Below are 20,520 nucleotides of genomic sequence, written 5' to 3'. Positions count from 1 at the left end.
ACTGTCAAAACACAGTCATTAAAGAACTACTGGGCTTGGTGATGTGGTAAGCCTCCAAATAAAATAACTGTATAAAATATAGAAATTTACTTGAAAGGAAAAAATTAACCAACTTAATTAAATAATTGCTTATTCTTTACCTTTCCAAGAATACAATGTTTATTAACTTTTCTTTACTTATTCTTTTCATTTCCTACAATGTATGTTTGAGCATTAACACAAAAATATAATAACTGAAGTTGTAGGTAACTGCATTTAAAATCCATACAATGAAAATATTTTTCCTAATGTAATTCAATTGGAAATAATCATTTTTGAACTAAAAGTGTACTTTCAATATTTACTTAAAGTAATTCAAAGAAATCTTTCAGTTGATCTCAGATACAAACTAACAAAAATACATTTAGAAATAAACAGAAATAAAATTTGAGTTTTGCTATAAAACAAACCATGTATATTCCATACATCTATCTTTAATGCTAAAAGTACAAGAACCTTTAGTTTTAATTAGCAATTTTTAGTTGACTTTTCAACTTACTTTACATTAATTTTAATACTATCTTTAGTATCTTAGTCAAATATGCTTTCTCATCAAATGTTTGACATTTATCAGAGAATACAATAAAAGCATGTACATAATTTCACTCACCCATTAGTTTTCAACAAACGTCCCAAACATTTTGTAATGAAATATGTTCTTAACCATGTAAGACCAGCAGTATTCTGTTGACACATAGGCACTAGTAATATACATTGTTTTTGTAATTCTTGGCAACTAAATCCAAATTCTTCACATTGGTCAATTACAGCTGGAATTATAGTGTGAAAGGCTACCTGACGGTGCAATGATATCTGAAGCCGACAAAACTGTGAAAGTCTACAGGACTGAACTGGTAAACTCCAAGATCGACTGATGTCCAAAAGCTGGGTTTGAAACTATATTTTAAGTAAAACAGAATCAAGTGCTACATAGGTTATGTGGTTTAAATCACCTCCATGAATGTGTGTATACACACAAGTAGTTCCACCTTTATACCTCAGAAAACTTGCCTAACAATACATATATACAATTCTTAACAAACTGAACCTACATGTTAATTAGTATTATAACTGTGAGAAGCAGGTAGTAATTAATTGCAAAATCAGTTTATAAAAAATATCATTTATCCATTAACAAAAAATAATGACAATTATACAGTCTGATAAAAACTTAATGATCTTTCTTGCCAGTACAAAACCAATTGCCCATTTTATAAAAAAAAAAAAAAACTCTTCAAAACAGTTTTAGATACAAGTTACAATACTGAAAGTGTTTTTCCTTAATCTAAAATTAATTTTTAACTACAAAGAAACAGTACTCCTGTATCTTTTACTTAGATTACAAGGCAAGTACAATAATTGCATTAAGACTGTAGGTATTACTTAACTGAAGAAATGTTGATGCATCAAAAAAGTTAACAATTATACTTTCAGAAGTTGTGAGCACTGAAATACAGGTTGTTTATAATGTATTGTTCTGGATTCAAAACTTTATTAGAACAAAACCAAAAGAATTGCAGTTATGCACCTTGTTGCTCAACTGATGATTTTTTTTTTGATTCACATATTGTAATCACTTGTTCAGTTGCTAATGATTTATATTTGAAGGAAGATGGTCATTACACAGAAGAAAGCTCAGTGGATGCACTTTATACATGTAAAAATGCAAATTTTCTGTACCATTGATCTTGGTAGCTGGACTTCACTTGAAGCATGGTAAATACACCTTGTATGGTTGTATTGGCACATATGCTGGACATTGATAACATTTTCTTCAGAAACACCTGAAGTTAGAGGCAGGTCAATCACACCTCCTCTTGCCTAAAACTTGTGACAATACTCCTAATGCTGGGGTTTGAATGGAGGATCCTTGCCAAACTGACAGTTGTAATTTTGTTAACCCTTTTGCAATGGGTCAGAGGTCAAATGGCATGCCATCAGATTTGACTTACATTCAACATTTTATTGTACTACTACTTTATGAATTTATGTCATTAAGTTTGGAATTAAATTGCAAATTATAGTTCAAACTTTAATATTATATACAAGTTAATTTCTTAATTTAAAAGTAAATATTAAATATAGAGTGAGTCATATGGTATGTTGAATGTAGCATTGTTTAAAATTAGATGCCTGTGATGTCAAAATACTAAGTCTATGACTTTGTACAAATTAGAAACTCAAATTTCTAATATTGACAAGCTAGAATATACAATAACAATCTCATATATTTTTATTTTGCTGAGATATGGCTTATGTATTAAATAAAAAACTGGACCCATTCAACTCTTTCCATTTTTGAAACAGTCCATTATATACTTTTACTGCAGTAAATGACATGTGAATAACCAACCAACAGCTTAGAATATCTCCAGTGGTTTTCTCAGCCATTTTAATCAGTAAAAATGCTACCACATTCTTTTGATCCATGTTTTTAAGGAGGTAGGTTGTGTCTTTAGTCTGATTGAAGTTTCATACTTCTTTAAAATCTAAATAAATCTTAGTTACTGAGCTTAATAAATTATAAAAGAATTCTGTAGTATCAGTGCAGTTTTTTATGATGTTTTGGTTATTCAACTGTTTATATAAAACTTAAAAAAAATTTGTTTTATGTCCTCCACGTGCAAATTTTAAATGACTTTAGAAACCCATGTCCAACAACAACTATGTACAAAGGTCATAGTGAAAGAGACAGTTAATCTTCAAATATAGAACAAGTTTAATAATTTATTTCTAAGTAGTAATAATCTATATTCATATATATAATGTATAATAATTGAAATGTGACTGCATATTACAAAATACTAGTCCATTAAAACCCAGTCAAGACAAGGAAGACAAAAGGTCAGTTTTATATTACTGGACACATGACCTGAGTAGACATGCACCTTGTCAATGCAAACCATGTAATGTTAGTTGGAAGGTCAATATAATAAAAAATAATAAATATATATGTTCATATATAACATTATGAGAGTTAAGATACTCAGGCTAAAGATTTGTAAGTTGTCATTCTAGCATAAAAAAGCATAATTTATATTTTATTTCCTAATTTTTTGTGATGGTTATGAGGTTAGATAAGTGACAGACACCACACAGTTAGAATATAAAAAAGAACAAAATACAAAGTCTTACTGAAAACAAACATTTGAAATGTATAAAGGAGGTTTTAGAGATTACACAAATAATATTCAAGATTTTTAGGAGGAAGAATGGTTTTTAATCATAACATGAAATTATTTTACATTCAGACTAGTAAGGAAACAGACAGTTTTCATAAACAAAGCTTTAGTAAAAATATTTCATTAAAAATCAGAATATATACAAAATACTTGTAATTTTACCAAATTTTGTGAAGATACACATGCTGTATCAAAAGTTATAGTGCAAATAATCAACACATGCAAATGAGTAGATAAACTCGTGTATGTAAAGCCAATTGCAAAAGGATTAAACAGTTGTCAATATCTCAACTCTTCAAACCTGATGACACATTCAGCTTTCTCCTGTGTAGTCAACATATTAATTCAAACTTTAACCATTAGCAACTGGACACTGATTACAATCTGTATATCAAAGAAAATACTTCATAAGGTAAGCATCAAGGTTCTAATCATTCGTAATTCTAGTTCTTTTGGTTTTGTTTTAATATTTTTAAAACTGCAGAACTTTGTGGTGACTTTATTTCAACTATGTAAGAATGTCTATGTATTTATATTACTACACAAATATCCTTCAACCAAATGCTGATGAATTAGTGCTTCCTTTACCATGAACTTTCTTAAACTAATAAAAAATATTTTTAAAACCAAATTCAAGTGTAAAAACTAACACTAAAAAACGTTTTAAAATATTTCAATACTATGGATAACTCTGTATTTGTTTATAGTACAACAACAAACTATTACACATCTTTAGCCTTTATGTACCTCTGACAAATGTGACATAAACACATTTGAAGAATGATGGCCAAAAAACAAAGTAAAATCCTTTCGTTTTAATGATCCATTCTCTTTGGTCAGGTGGTATTCAATAATAGCAGGTGAGATGTAATCTTGAGCAAACTTATCAACAAACTTCTGGATGTTATAAGTAAACTCTCTTATATACAATGCTGAGTTCTTCCTTGGAATATTTTCTCTTGCCTGGCCTAGTAAATAAGTGTAAGTTGTAAACAGCTGGTAGAAGTTTAGCATACAAAGATTTTAAGTACAACTTTCATTACATCTGAGATATCCAAGTAAACATTTACATTAAGTTTTGTTATGACTTAAGTTCAGATTATTAATCAAGATCAAAATCAGAGATGTCTTCCTTTAATGTTTGTTTAAAATAATTGTTTTTATCAGAAGCAACCAACATATTCTCGATTTTGAAATATTAGTATATGTACAAATTGATTTTGTATGAATAAGCTTCCACATAGCTCTTCCTATGCACTTCACTCATGATAACTTCCTTATTACAAGATGCTAGAAAAAACATACATGATAAAAGGGGATATCAGATGGGACTGTACCTCCATGTGGCTCTTTTTACACATTTGCACTCATGATAACTTCATTTTTAGATTATGCAAGAAAAGAAAATGAGCATCAAAAAAATGGTTATACGGTGGGATTGTGTGAGGAGATATCAACTAGAAATACATTTTCAGATTAGAAAAATGTTAACTTCAGAAACCACCCACCTGTAAACACAGAAATGCTAAAATCCTATAAGGAAGTGATGCAGAGCTGATGCAAAAATTTATATAGAGGTCCCTTCAGAAAGTGTCTGAGGGTAGACCATGCAATGTGACACCCAATGGCAGGGGTTCCATAGCAGCACATACATGGAAGACTGTACTGTATCTCAACCAGAGTATATTCTTCACCCAAGATGAAATACAGGGAAAAGAAAAAATTCTAAAATGTCATGGAGATGTGCAGAATGTGATCATGACTACCCCAAACACATAAACAGGAAGCAAAATACAGTGTTGTTAGGGCATGATTTGGCCTTATAATATGCACTCACCTCGACTTTAATGGACAGATTCTTGCTGAAACAAGTGCCATCTTGATGGATAGCATAAGAAATGACCATTGATTTATTAAATTTCATATGGACAAGGTGATTCACCAGTAAGAGAATGAAATGGGAACATACCCAATGAACAGTGAGAAGTTTAAGCACTTTGGTGTGGAGTGTATGCCAATCCTGTGTCCAAATGCCATGAGTCACATTGCCATTCAGAGAAGCACCACAACCTGAAAGAGAAGCAGGTGAAGTTCTGGTCAGAGGGAGTAGCAGCAGCATAGTCCAGCAAAAATGACAGGTTTTCAAGTTGTAGAGAGGTTCACAATTAAGAACAGTGAATCCTGAGAAGGAATCCTTTGATCCTGCAAGGTTCAAAGAAAATGCACATGCATGTACCCCACAGAAATAAATGTGAAACAACCTCTCACACAGGATGAGAAGAAAAAGGATAAAGTTTGGTAACCAGATACCCAAATGGACAGCTTCCTGCAGAAAAGGATACCTTCTGGGAATAGGTAAAAGTCAATTGTCCATACAGAAGTGGAATTTTAGTTCCAAGCCATGAAGATGGTGAAAAAAAAAATCTTCATGGCTCAATTTATAGAATAAAGGGTCAACACTGTGCCAAAGGGAATATTATGGAATTGGAAAGTGCAATTCTAATGGAAAAAATCACAGAAAACATACAGAAGGCCCAATAATTGAGATAATAAGGAAGGTATCAAATATATCAACCTTGATCATCCCCAGTCTCAGTGAAAAAAGACCACAGGAATGAAACAAATATATCTACCCAAAGTCATGGAATAACCAGAATCAATAGAAAGATAATAAATCAATTATGAGATGTTATTTCCTGGTCCTATTGGGAACCACAAAGAATCAAGAGTAAAACCATGTAAAAGGCTCAAATACACACTCAATGATGTGAATGATCAAAAAAATCTGAAAAAATGCTGACGATAGATTATGTCTGAGGAGAAAGAAAGGCAAATGGATGTAGAATATAGCTGAGGTAAAGAACTTAGGAGAAAGACCATGTGTTAGAATTTTATGAATCCAGCTCTTAGTTGAGAAGAGTGACCATAGATCTACAAACTTAAACAGATGGGCATCTACTGGGCCAGACCAAACTATAAATAACTACTAACAAAATGTGCAACAAACCTAAAGGCAGGTAGTTGGAAGACCGGAAGAAAAGGGAGGTTTAGAAAGTGGAACAGAAAGATTAGAGACAGACTGAGCTGGTCAAAAAAACAAGAGTGAATGGATGAGAATATGAAAGGTGAGACCCCAGAAAAAAAAAAAAAAAAAAATTAGTACCAGGCTTCTCTGGCCCTTGTCTACAGCAAATCAAAAATACAACTAAAGTTGTCAGGTCAAATAAAAAAAGCTTAACTGCCATCACACATTTGGTAAAGAATGTATCCAGACCAAAAACCAGACAAACTAAGTGAGCTGAAACAAGGCAAAGGTGGTACAGCCCATTGTAGTAAAAAGAAGGACCTGAACTTCTGTTGAAAATCCTTCTGGAGCATGATGATGCACCTCAAAGGTAAGGAGTAGGAAAAACAGAGAGCATAGAATGGTGAGCAGAAAACAAAGACACAAAAAGTGGCACTTAATATCAAAACAGAAAACAAGCAGATAAGAAAGATTCCAATACCTGAGAACCCAGAAAGGGAAAGAAGGAATGGCTGCAAGGAATGGCTTCTATTTGTGCAAATTGTCTACAACCACCACCAGTTTCCATCTTACATTTCTGCATATCCACATGTAAATAATTATACAGCATACCTCCACCACTAAGAGCATGATGCAACTCCTATCATAACCAGCAGCCTCTCTACGTTTGCACAAGGTAATCCACTGCTTTGACATTAGTCATAAGACCTACATCAGATATAACCAGAAGTGAAAAAACTGGACTGGAAAAGTGAGAGGAGGTAAGTTATTTATAAATAGATTTCTGGTCTAGAAGAATATTAACTTCCAATACAATATTGTACTTCCTCTCACAAAATAGCTAGAATCCTGCATTCAACTAATGGAGCACAGCAATAAAATGATTCTCCTTGTGGAACCAAAAAAGAAAATACAACACTTTTACAAGACACTGCACCAGATTTCATCAAGATATACTCTTTGCTTTTTTATGGCTTGGTTGTAAACATAAAAAACAGAAAAGCATGCAGGAAGCCCTTAAAATGCAATGAGTGTCAAATGGCTTGGACATGAAAGACTGTAGTGGTAGTTTAACCTCATTGAACACCTGGTGGCATGTAGAATTGTATAATAGTTCTGCAGTAGGCAGATGATTGCCTACTTCTTCACCTCTAAATCAGTAGGGAATACAAGCTTCTATTGCAAAATCTATCTCCATTTGCATACATTTCCAACCCAAGAAACACTTGATCCACCAACATGCAGTAGATGATAACAAGGTGGGTTGCCCCGATGAGATATTTCTAGTCCAAAACCTGATAGCATTGGGTATGGCTTGTCCAGTCCAAAGTTGGAGGAAGATGTCTGACCATGCACAAGTGGGAATACATATGCTACGTCTGACTACAACCAACATCACCAAGTCCACCAGAAACCAGCATCCAGCAGATGATAGAAATAGGAACCCTAAACATGGGGTGCACTGCAGTCCAAAACCAAATGGCATTGGGTATTTTTTCATCCTGTCCACAGTAGGAGAAGGGAGAGTTACCAGATCACATATGAGGACTTATGCAAGGAACATGATACTTTGAAGAAAAAAAACAAGGTGAGACAATGGAGTAGGAAAATGGAAATGAAGGCTCAAACTCTCTGAAAGAACCTATAGGATTCATTGTAAAAAGTGTCCACATATTGAACTTAGACAAAAAATATGAACACATCTGTTCAATGAAGTGCTACTTCTTGCCTCGTCTAAAAATGAAGTTAATTCAACTGCACATGCACAAGAGGATTTACTGTGTATGGGGATTATACTACTCTGCTATTTTTGTATGATGAAATCATCATGCACTAGTGCAATTAAGCACATATTTAGGTGGATGTTAGATTAGATCAAGACTAGTGACATGCATGTCTCATAAGCAGACACAGATGGAGAAACATTTCTATCTGAGGAGTTTGCTAATCATCTCAAAATGTTAAACTTCATGACAGAAAGTCCATTTTGTTACATCCTTTTCTTTCAGTTAAAGCAGATTAAACTTAAAAATTATGTTTTTTTTATTTCTTCACTGCAAAAATATTGCTTAAACATTAACCCAGATGAACGTTAACTCAAGACATAGTAAAACTTACTAGTATTTAAATGCTAATTTTTGGCAAAAATTAGAAACTGACGTACTTAATATTTATGATAAATATCACACATCTGCTGGCTTTTTCCAACAACTCTTAATTTATCAATTTTAGATTCAAAATCAGCAGTATGTAAAAATTGCATTACAGAGGTATTTGTTGCATCAAATGCATCAATTTGTCAGCTTCACAAGTTTGTCAGTCAGTCTGGACAATGAAAGACAAAGATTTCTCTGAAATCCTACCAATAAGTGCAGTATAAGACTTCACAAATTACAGTTTAAATGTTGAAAATTGGGAGGGCATTATAAATTCATACACCTAACATGTGATAAAAATCACATTACACAGGTCAACTAATGTTTCTGTCTATTAGAAAAAAAAGACTTATAGAAACTAACTATACAAAAGACAAATCTGAAACGCTATTCATACAATTTCCTCATGTACAAACTGAAACAAACAAATTATGTGGAATGTGTGGGAACAAAATGTAAAGTTTTCTTATGATTTTACCACAAATATTAGGTAAACTGGTTTATAAGTTTTACTTTTATTGCAATTACTTTTGAATGCAATTAAAAAATAAAGGAAAACACTGTAAAGAAATAATGTTGCAAAAGAATTAAATATGCAAGTTACAACCAGGAAGAGAAACTTTATTAGAAAAAGATTAAAAGTTTTATCTAGTATTAGTTTTCTACAAAAACTACTGTTAACAATGATGTGCAAGCAATCATGAATATTTCAAACTGTTATTTCTTTTATTACACCAATATGTGTTGATTTGACACTTTAGTAACAACTGTATATTTTCATGGTAACCAGTCAATGAAACACAGAACAACAAACTAAAAAACAAAAACAGAACTTTTAATGTAAAAACCTTTTCACTCTGGTAATGATTTTTTTTGTCAATACTTCTAACACATTCTACTTGATGGCTGAAAAAGGTGTGCAAAAAGTTGTTTTATTTGTGCATAATACCTCATACAAGATTTCCTATCTCTTGTAAATTGTTTTTAAAAGTTACATTACAGTTGCATGTTCTATTAGTGTATATTTATTAAAAAGCCTAATATTTTCCAACAAATGAAACAAAACAACACAAGGTCTCAAGAAAGAAAAATTTAATATACTTAAGCTTCAATTAGTTTCCCTCCAACACTTGATATTTTTAATTCTGACAAAAGCATTGAGTAATATCTTAAATAAAAAAAATATTGGCTGTACTAAATTAGAGATTTATAAGTGATACATTTCCATTATTCAGAATTTAAAATAAGTGTCATTAATACTTTGTGTTCAAACTTAAAAACAAAAAAAAACTATCATAAGAAAGCTGCTTGAATTCAGAGTCTAACTGAACTTTAATTGTAAACCAAAAATATAGATTAGTTCATCACTGAGATTTACTGTAAAATTACGATTAAATATGTTACATTTGTATATATTTCAGGCACCAAGTGTTACTTTTTTTATAAAATGACAATTTAACTGGGCTAAGGGTCAAATCCTTGCTTGGATGCAATTGCATAAGCCCACTTTGAATAAATAATTCAGCATTTGACAATCACTTATACTTTCCTAACTGTTTCAAATTTACTAGAGGACTACTGATCACTCAACATAAACAGCAAATCAACTGTGGTAAAATAATATGTTCATTAAATAATTATAGTCAATCAGGGGTGTTAATTTCATGTTCTGAATTCAATCTTAAATCTTTAAAGATTGGAAACACTGGAATAATGTTAATCAAAGAAGTAATTTCCCTACACTGAAAATGTATTTCTGAGAGGTACTTCCACCCACTCTCATAGCTATTATTGTTCAGTGCTGCCATCTATTGGAATAAAATATTTGTGCAGCTCAAAAAGTCTTTTACTTTCACATACCACTCATTTTACGTTTTTACTGATACTTACATGTAAATTATCATGTGATAAACCTTCACCAACAGTTATGCCACACACACATAACATGTGACTCCTTCTTTGTTATTCTACGTAAAAATCACTTCAAGTTTATGCAGAACTTAAGCATTAGCTAGCGATGGGGAGGAAGGGTGAGAAGTGTGAGCAGTAGTAAAAACCTGTAGGACATATATTTTCAGTTTAGGAAAATTATAACTTCCAAAGTACCTAATATCTTCTATTCACATACAAACCTAAAATCCCACAATGACTAGGTGAAAAGAATGGCACCAGGGATAAAGTAAAAGCATCCATTGAAAGTGTCAGAAAGACACCCTCTAATAAGAGGATTATACATGGGTGGCCACACCATTTCTGTATCCAATACACTCTTCTTCCAGGTGTGAAAAAAAAGTGCTATATCTGGGCAGAAAATGAAGACAGTATGGGTAAAATAAGGGATGTTCTCCAAGGTGTAGGGTGGTTATCCAATACACTCTTCTTCCAGGTGTGAAAAAGAAGTGCTATATCTGGGCAGAAAATGAAGACAGTATGGGTAAAATAAGGGATGTTCTCCGAGGTGTAGGGTGGTTAGGGTACAACTGACCGTACATGGCAAGTCAACTGTGTCCAAAACCAATATCTATACAGGGGTAGGATGAGGATCACACTGTTAGTACACCAACAACCAAAACTTAAGCAATGGGACCTAACATTCCTGCAGGGATGGGAATAAAGTTCGTAATGTTTTCAACACAAGTACAGAGAACCAGAGGGAGAAATCTCACCACTGATCTGAGAAGAGGGCACATGTGAGCAGAAGGAAATACATACATGTCCAACAAAAATCAAACAAACCACCCCACTGTAGTAATAACCTCACCATAAAAACAAGGAGGTGTAGTACAAGAGGAAGAAGCAGACCAACCAACAAGTGCAACCACCATAACTCACAACACTGACTAGTGCACTTGAGGCAAAGTGAGTGTTGTTGTAGTTGTTATTTGGCATTTTATAGTGCAAAGCAAGTAGGCTATCTGCACCAAGTAATTGGTAAAAAGATAAAATAACAGTGAAAGTATTATAAAGTGTAAAGAGAAATTAAGTTAGAAAGAAAACAGTGGCCCAATGTCAGATGAAAACTTAAATAGAACTTTTAAAAAAAAACAATGGTCCTTATAAAATTGAAAAACATTTCTAAACTGATGCTGTCCCTCACTGTTGTAACAATGGCATGACAGTAAAATGTGGTCTATTGTGACTTGAGTGTCACACAGACCACACAATCATGCACCAGTTCCAGATAAGACAACTTCCTCCTTATGATCCTTACAGAAACAAGAAGGTCAAAGTTCAACAGAAGGTTTTATCTGGAAAAAATTATCATGTTACTCATGTCCAAGTCAACTGCCAACTGGCACATAGCCAAGCCTTGAATACAGAGCTGCATTCCATGTATAGAATAGGCACTACAGTGATAGTACCAGAGCAGATGGACTTAGTTGCAGTGCCAGCAAATTCCTTCCCACAAATATCAACTTGACCTAGTATCCAGAAATAATGAATAGAAGTAGAAAATAAAGAGAAATAGGCCATTCAATTTTGAATATCAATGAAAACAGGGTGAGAACTAACGTGAAGCAATTCCAGGGCCAGTAGAGAGCTAATCAAATTGATATAAATAGTACAGTTCACATACTACAAAGCTTCTATGTGCTCCAGGGCAAGAAAAATGGCATACAATTATCAGTGAAGACAGACCCTGTAGAGGGGATCCTGTGTGTAATCAATGAATCACAACAAACCATGGCAGAGTGCAGAGAGTCACCTGATTTTGAACTATCCACATAAGTGGGAATGAAAGGATGGTTCAAAAGATGTTTGGCAAATAAAAGACAGTACTTTCAATTGGGAGAATCCTTCATTTGCAGGTGACTCAAAGAAAAGTCATGCTTGGGAATAGTAATAAGCCATGGTGGGATGAGCTGACCAGTGAAACAGCACATCATCCAAGAAGAGACTCATTTCAGCCAATTGCACCTGGATATGAAAGTCAAAAAGAACAATGGCAAACCATCTATTCTGAAAAAGCATGGCCCACTGAGGAAGGAAAACATAACCCTAGGTGGGATACTGTGATAAGGATTGAAGTTTTGAAGCATACAATAAAACCAGTTGCAAATGTTGGAGGTGTAGAAAAGGTTCATGAGACTCAGTGTACAAACTCTGGACTGTAAAAGTACAAAAATCCCCCGTGCAGAGATAAAGCTCCAGATGGTGAATGGGGTCCAACATTTTAAGGCCGAGGTTCTGGCAGAGCCATAGACCAGAAACCCATAATCCAGTTTCAATTTACTGAGAACACAATAGATCTTGAGCACAAAAGATTAATCTGCTCTCCACAAGAGGTGGAAGAGAGAAAACAGAGGATGTTCAGTGCCCTTATACACTTGACACATAGCTGCTTGATATGTGAAATGAAACTTAGCTTACAGCCAAATATAAGCCCCAAGAACTTTGTCTCGAAGACCACAGGAAACACAACTTCACTGAGATAGAGCTCAGGATAAGAGTGAATACCAATACCCCATTGGTGGCAAAAATACATGCAGAGAATTTTAGAGAGAGAAAAAATAAAACCATTTTCTGTGGTCCACTTCATTAAATAATTGAGAGCAGTCTGTAGCTGCTACTCATTAAACCTCCTGCTTGACAAATGACACAAGATGCGTAAGTCATTGACAGTCTGTTTGCAACTGTAAGGGGGAGTTGTCCAGTAATGGCATTAATCTTTATAATGAAAAGTGTGACACTCAAGACACAGCCCAAAGAGACTCCAAGTTCCTGCAAAAAAGAACAGGAAAGTGTTGAATCCTCATGAACTTGGGATTTCTGGTTCATTAAAAAAACTGTTTATAAAATGGGTAAATCATTAAACAACCCATATGAGTGGTCTTGCAAAATGCCATACCTCCACATAATGTCATAAGCTTTCTCAAGGTTAAAAAAAACAAAAACAAGATTCTGTTGTTGGAGAAAAGTTTCCCTCATTGACATTTCAAGTGCAATCAGGTAGTCCACAGTGAAGCACTGTCATTGAAACTCACACTGGGTGAGCAAGAAGTTGTTTGATTCAAAAAACTAAATAAGACAAGCATTAAATATCCTCTCTAAGATCTTTCCGAGGCAGCTCGTCATAATTGAACGGTAGTTTCAAGGAATCTTGGTATCCTTCCTGGGCTTGAAAAAAGGGAGGACAATATCTCAGTGCCAAGCATCAGGAAAAGCATTCTCCTGTCACATGTGATTAAAAACAGCTAGAAGAGTAGCAAGAGAGACAGGAGAAAGATGGTGCAGTATCTATAGTGAATATCATCATGCCCGACTGACGTACAACCAGACCACTGAAGAGCTAGCCTGAGTTCCACCAATGTAAAAGGGTGATTATAATCATAGAGACAATCAGCCTGAAAGTAAAAAGGCAATTGCTCTGTCAGAGTCTTAATGGCTAAGATGGTGGGGGATGAAGCAGAAGTGTTAAATTCACAAGAAAATGTTTTGCCAAATGAGCATCAGCAACTTCCTGACCATCAAAGAACAAGATTGAGAGGAGGGAAGAAGTATACTGCACACTGACCTTCCAAATCTTGTCCCACGTGACTTTGGAATTGGTAGTAGAAGAGATGCTAGTTGCATACTTAATCCAAGATTCCTTCTGGTTTCAATGTCTGACCTGCCAAGCACGTGCATGGCCCCACTGAAATGAAATGCAGTTTAAAAATGTGGGATACCTACAAAAGTTATCCTAAACCTGTTGGTGAACCTTCCATGTCATGTGGTAGGCAAGATTCTACCACAGACAAAAATACCATGGAAAGCATGTTGAGGTTTAAGAAATACACTGAGCAGCTGCTTGGACAATACAGTCAGTCACTGCTGCCACACAGTTGTCTATTAATGGATTAAAGATGACTTCAGGATCAAGTTCCGAGAGAGAAGTGAAAGAAGACCAGTTGTCTTGGTCCAGTTTCCACTTGGGCATAAGAGTCAGGTGGCATCTACCATGGCCAGTCTCTCTTACAATTACAGGAAAATGATCACTGCCCCATGGGTTACTGTCAACTCTCCACGAAAAGTGGGAAAATAGTGATGGGGAGCAAATTAAGAGATCAATGGCAGTAAAAGACTGACTGGGTGCATGAAAATAAGTATAAGAACCAGTATTGAAGAGAAAGGTAGTGATCCAAGAGCATATATTCTATGGAAGGACCATAAGGGGGCCACCCCATGGCTACCTGTCTAAAGAAATTCAAAGTCAAAGTGGTATGTTAGGGTTGAACCTCTTAGCTACCAGGATCTTCCCTCCCCTTCATGGGTCACCATGCATGGCAAACACATGGGTTCAATGTTCAGATTCCAGGAGGTAAACTGAAAAGACAGAACTTTATTTGAGAGGTCCCCTCACTCATCATGTAGAGTAATCCACCTCTAGAAAGCACATTTATGAGAACTTATGTTAACCGATTCATCTTTAACTCCAAAATTGAAAGAAACAAAGAAATGAAGAGAAACAAATCCAGATGAGGGTGAGTAAGCAGTAAAATTGACAATACGAGGGGTATATTAAACCACCATTACGTATGGTAGAAGAGGAAAGTAGGAAACTTAAGAAGCTCTACCACAGGTAGTGCAACTCCAATTAAGAACTGACAATGGTCAGCTTATTGGATGATCAATCCCACAATGAAGTACGGCCAATACTTTCCCTGTCTAGAACCACCACCTGAAGTCCATGTAAAAGTGCTGTTTGAATACTTAACAACCAAAGCTGTAAGTTAGAATTCAGAATTCAAAATGAATAATCAAACACAACTATGTTGGCAGATATAAATCAAAAGTAGAAAAATTTTGTAATAAAGTATTAAGTTCCATAATGGAATAAGTTACAAACTTGTTGAGAGAAACTGATATGAAGATACAAAAAATTATTGAAAGAGAGCAGAAACTAAATGTCTGAACACAAGCACTATCAAACGAAAAGTGATAGTTAGGAATTATAACAAAGAGGGAGTCACATGGGTATTTGGCATTACTACTGGTGGAGGTTTGTTGCTTGATAATTTGCTTGCTGCATATGTGAGTAAATGTATGGTAACTTGTCAGAAAATAGCTTTGTTACCAAGAGTTGAAGTCATCTGAGACAAAAACTCAAGGTAACTACATAAATGTTCATAGTAGCAGATAACAAAATGTCAACACTTTCCAAAAATTAATTTATCCACAGTAATTCAGTATGGAATAATTACAAACTACTCAGCATCAATAAAGCACAAACCTTAATATGGTGATAATGCAGAAAGATAAAGTAAAAGGTTAATAAAAACACTGAAGTGTAATACTAGTCACTGATACAATACAAATCATAATAATAATTTGTGTAATATCATTAAAACAAACTGTTTGCAAGTATGTGTACATGTGATTATGTATTTTATAGCTGGTTGAACCTCACAAAACCAACTCCAATAAATAAAAGAAAAGCAATATTACTTTACAAGAAACACTTCAGATATTTGTTTCTTATTTTATTAACTTACTTCCATAAATTTAATACTAAAGGATAATAACTGTTTTTACAAATCAATGAAATATTTAGATTTTTTCACAAATGTTTAATTTGAATAACATATACTGATTACAGTACTATACATATATCCTTTATCATGGACTGGCTACAGTACTATACATATATCCTTTATTGTGGACTGACTACAGTACTATACATATATTTTTATCTGAAATAACTATTGAAAGATTTGAATCATGCATAAGGGAAATCAGCCAACCACTAAACATACAGAAATAAACATTGATACTTTTGAAAACCTTTAACATAAACTGTAAAAATATCGGTTACAGGTGAATCAATATTCAATCATCCTTGCAACAGAAAGATAATTTTTAATAAAAATCAAAGAATATACACACATAATTCTGCTAGTTTATTTTTTGTCTTATAAAAAATTACATTAATGAATTAAAACAACAGCTATGAATTACTCTTGTTGCCTTTTCTGGAAGATGGCTTATACAATGTCCTAATGCAGTCATTATGACCTTCCTTGTTTCGAGCAATTTCTATGGCATAAAACTGTATCCTAGTAACTGGATAAAAAAGTAAAAAATGTAAATAACTTCAATAAACAAAATATTCATAAAAAGTCTGAGTACAAATATTTTAAAGATTTACAACTACTTGGGGAAGAATTTTAGGAAAAAATCTAAGTATGAAAGGTGTTATTTAGACAGGGATACTAATATATATATATATGTAACATCATCAATATCATCAATATATATATATGTAACATCATCAATATATATATATGTAACATCATCAAATCAGATTTAAAATATTTTTGAAATGGCACTATTTTTGAAAATTAATACCTTGCAGAAAGTTTCTGTAGAGACAAAAAAGCCTCACTCCCACAGAGAAATGTTTCTGCTTTATTTTATTAATACTACTATTGTAAGCCACATTTCATTTGCAGATTTTAAAAAGATAAGCAATTCAGGTAATTTTCTTTAGTGTATAAAACAATGCTCTGGAAAAAGTTGCAATTTAAAAGATACTTTATTTGAAGTTGTGCAGGTTTTACAAACAAAAATCGTAACAAAATCTCATGGGGAGAAAAAATACCTTAGGAAAGAAAACTAATGTTGTGTGTGAATGAGAAAATTACTTGTGATTTTTGATAATCTTGAATCTAAATCTTTAGAGAGATTATGAAGACCAAGATTTTTCTTATAACTGACCTTAATGTTAAATATAATGGATTACCTGAAGTGTCTCATCAGCTTTAGAAACAGTTAATATAGGCTGCAATGCAGCTTATTAACTTAAACATTTTGTGTACAGATATTTTAGTCTTACAACTTGTGAATTAACAAGATTTTATATAGAAATTTTCCTGCATTCCATTGAGATTAAACAAATAATTTTTAATAAAGACTATTAAAATTCTAAATGAACTAAATCCACACTATTATTTAAGTGAAGTGCCAGTAAAGTGTGGTAGTTAAGAATTTAAATTTTTAAGACTAACATTATTCCTTAACTTTTCATAATTCTTAAAAGATATCCAAACATTTTTAGACACTAATATGACATAATTCATTGATACTAATTTTTCATATTTTATTTTTCTGGTTCTAATGAAAACTTAAATTTTTATTAACACCAATAAAATGTATGTATCATAGTTATGTATTTAATTGTGGTAATGCTTTTTCCATTAAATGCTTGCATTTATTATATTAATTTAAAATTTTAAGATAATTCATATTATTTCATCTTTATGTTTTCACAACACCATTAAAACAGGTTTAAAGAACACATTCAATCCACACAAATTACAATGACATTACATAAAAGGTACAATTAAGTGATAAGCAAGTAAGGTAAATGTAAGTTAATTAATACATATACTTACCAAAGATGGTATTTTCTTCAGAGTAATCTTTTTGACAGTCTAGCCTTACAAGTGTACCAAAATTGAAATCTTCAACCTTTCCTTCAAATTGGTTACAAAAAGATCTCCACTTCTGCAAATGTCAACAAATAAATATGACTCAAAATACATTGGGTGGAATTTAGGAAAATGTTAACTTCCAAAATATACTTACCTCTACTGACACTTAAAGTCCTATAGTGAGAAGGTGGAAGGGGTAGGGAGGGCACTATTCACACAGAAAGCATCTGTATATATCACAGATGTAGCAAGATAAGAGTGGTATCTGAGTGGGGTCACTGCACTACAAACAAAACAAGTATTCTCTCTACACTGAACCTAGATCCTGCATCAGGGGTAACACTGCACATGAACAATCATCATTGTAAGTCAGTCTTAATCAAACAGTCAAGGTTTCACTATTCAGAGTTGAAATTAAGGGGTCTTGGTCCCCATATTCCATGTTGGTGGCCAAGTAAATTGGACCACAACATTATATACACATATATAGATTTGTTTGGATCTCACCCTGTAGCCATAAAGTGATGCATTCTGAAGCATCAGAATCATAACAAGAAATTAAGCAACACCAAAGCAGACAAACCTTCTATGCCACCTGAAGAGACCCTAAAGACAACACCCCAGGTTTATAATGATGGGATTATGTAAACCTTATTCAACCACAGGAACAGAACTCGAGTCTGAAATTATGAACATTTACCCTCTCTCCACAATCAAGTGGGCAAGCAGCCTTTCACTTGCCCCTGAAATTATAGGAAGAATGTGGAATAACTGTGCTCAACCTAAAACCCAAGATGGGAACATTCCGCATTTGGAATTATGTGAAGATAGTGAACTTCCTTCCATGAACAGTGTAATAAATTGAAATTAATCCAAAAGAAGAGGAAGGCCATACAAAACCCCAGTTAGATAGCCAAGCATCAAATCTGAACTAGTATTATGAATAGAATTCTGTGTAAGATGACACTGTTTGTACCAACATTTGGGGAAAAAAATACAAAGGGACCTGGGTAGGATGGTCCCCATCCTTGCTCTTTTTTTATAGAGTGGAGAAATTTACTCCAACACTTTGGAAAAAAAAGCCTCTTTCCACCACCCATCTATGGTAAGGATCCCCTAACTCCACCAGTAGAATCTGGGGGGTAATGCACGTTGGGGAGTACTGAGGAACAGGAGACTGCCAGATCAAATGTTAATGTGAGTTGAAGGTATTAAGGGGAGTTCCGCATACAGTGACCTTCAATGGGTAATTCAACTAGGCTGTTAAGGATATAGAAAAGAGAAATATGATTAGATGTGACTTACAGAAGGTAGCTCGTCTTCAAAGCAAGCACAGTGTTGTCGTGTATTTTTAAAGGTGTATATGCATGTAAAAAAATCTTCAAGACCTTCACTGAACATGATAAATACTGAAATCTGACTGGACACAGAGAGAAAGAAAGAGCAGATAAATAGGAGAAAAGGGTTGAGCCCCTTCTCTGACAGAGTATTGAGTAAGAATTGCTAGTCTGAGGATGCAGACAGAACAAGTAAGTCATCTACAGACAAACAGTGCAAATCATATTTCTGACCAGTGAAGTATGTGGGTTAGTAGCCACAAAAAATAAACTTGCTGGTATATGGTCTGTATGAGTCAATTCACAAACAAGTATAGAGAAAAAACATATAACCTTAATCTACGTGTTAGGTAACTGGAATGGGTATTAGAACAAATTCTCTAAAATGATACAAGGAATCTGGAAAGAACTAGGGACTAAAAAAAGTATTTGCAATTATCAAATGGTAGTTAATAAAAGCCACCACAAACAATGGTGATTGTGCAAAAACAAAAACCTTGGTTAAAGAGCCAAGTCAAAAAATAAGTTATGGCTGACACCACTAATTTGTAAAGAGGTTCAACTTCCTCTCAATACAGTATTGCTGACGTGTCATTATTATTGAGAATAATGCCATTTGTACTTAGCAGAAACGAGGGCAGATACAAGTCAACCTTAGAAACTAAACCCTCCAATGCCATGTGAAAAACAGCATAATCTTTATGCCTAAAGCATAAACTTTTGAATACCAGAATACATTGTATTCAGTCATTGCTGCCTTCAAAAAGTCTAAAATGAACTGGAAAAGTTCAACACACCAGAAGTGACCACAGAAAGAAACAAAATCCCACCTGTAGTCACCAATCTGGTGCAATCTACAGGATCCAATAATTAATCAAAACAATTCATATTTTGTATCGTGGGTAACATATGGAGAGGGGGTTGAGTGTGTTAATTCCATCCTGTCCAGATGGAACACATCTACTGCCAAAGCTCAAAGATGAGATACTCATGAAGAAAGTGGAATTCTATATAAACTGGCAGCAGAGAAACCCAGTAGTGTAGTAACTTAACAATCCCTTAAGATAAAAAAATGATCCAACAAAGGAAACTGAACACTTAAATACCAATAAAAAAATTGCTTGTATTCTCATCCCAAAGTTATAAAAGATCTAAGTGATGCCAAGATTTCCATCTGTATGGTGAGAGAAGAATATTAGTATGGCATCCTATTCTACAGCGTTAAGCAGGATGGGAGAGATCGGATCCCAACTGAAAGAAAAAAATCTTGGCTGGTTCACATCAATTGGTACAAAGCAACCCTTCTATCTGCACCAAATATCATGTAATAAAAATGTAAAAAATTGTCATAAAACAAAATTTAATCAA

The 20,520-nt window shown here is 33.7% G+C and overlaps 1 protein-coding gene across 11 annotated transcripts in view; it reads right to left on the bottom strand.

The window, feature by feature from the left end:
* The window catches only part of LOC143253635 (DALR anticodon-binding domain-containing protein 3-like), a 103,147-nt gene that overhangs the window by 68,051 nt on the left and 14,576 nt on the right, over positions 1 to 20,520 (bottom strand). For all 11 annotated transcript variants that reach the window (XR_013029746.1, XM_076507805.1, XM_076507808.1 and 8 more), the window contains 4 exons: positions 17,777 to 17,888; positions 16,341 to 16,445; positions 3,969 to 4,189; positions 650 to 936 (listed from right to left, as the gene is read on the bottom strand). Coding sequence is in view for 10 of the 11 variants with exons in the window: in XM_076507805.1 (XP_076363920.1) it covers positions 650 to 936; positions 3,969 to 4,189; positions 16,341 to 16,445; positions 17,777 to 17,888 (725 nt within the window). In the remaining variant the exon portion in view is untranslated. The remainder of the gene's footprint in view (positions 1 to 649; positions 937 to 3,968; positions 4,190 to 16,340; positions 16,446 to 17,776; positions 17,889 to 20,520) is intronic.

This window comes from Tachypleus tridentatus, chromosome 6 (genome assembly GCF_004210375.1).
Source record: "Tachypleus tridentatus isolate NWPU-2018 chromosome 6, ASM421037v1, whole genome shotgun sequence".
NCBI classification, from domain to species: Eukaryota; Metazoa; Arthropoda; class Merostomata; order Xiphosura; family Limulidae; genus Tachypleus; species Tachypleus tridentatus.
This window is presented reverse-complemented; position numbering and strand designations above follow the sequence as displayed.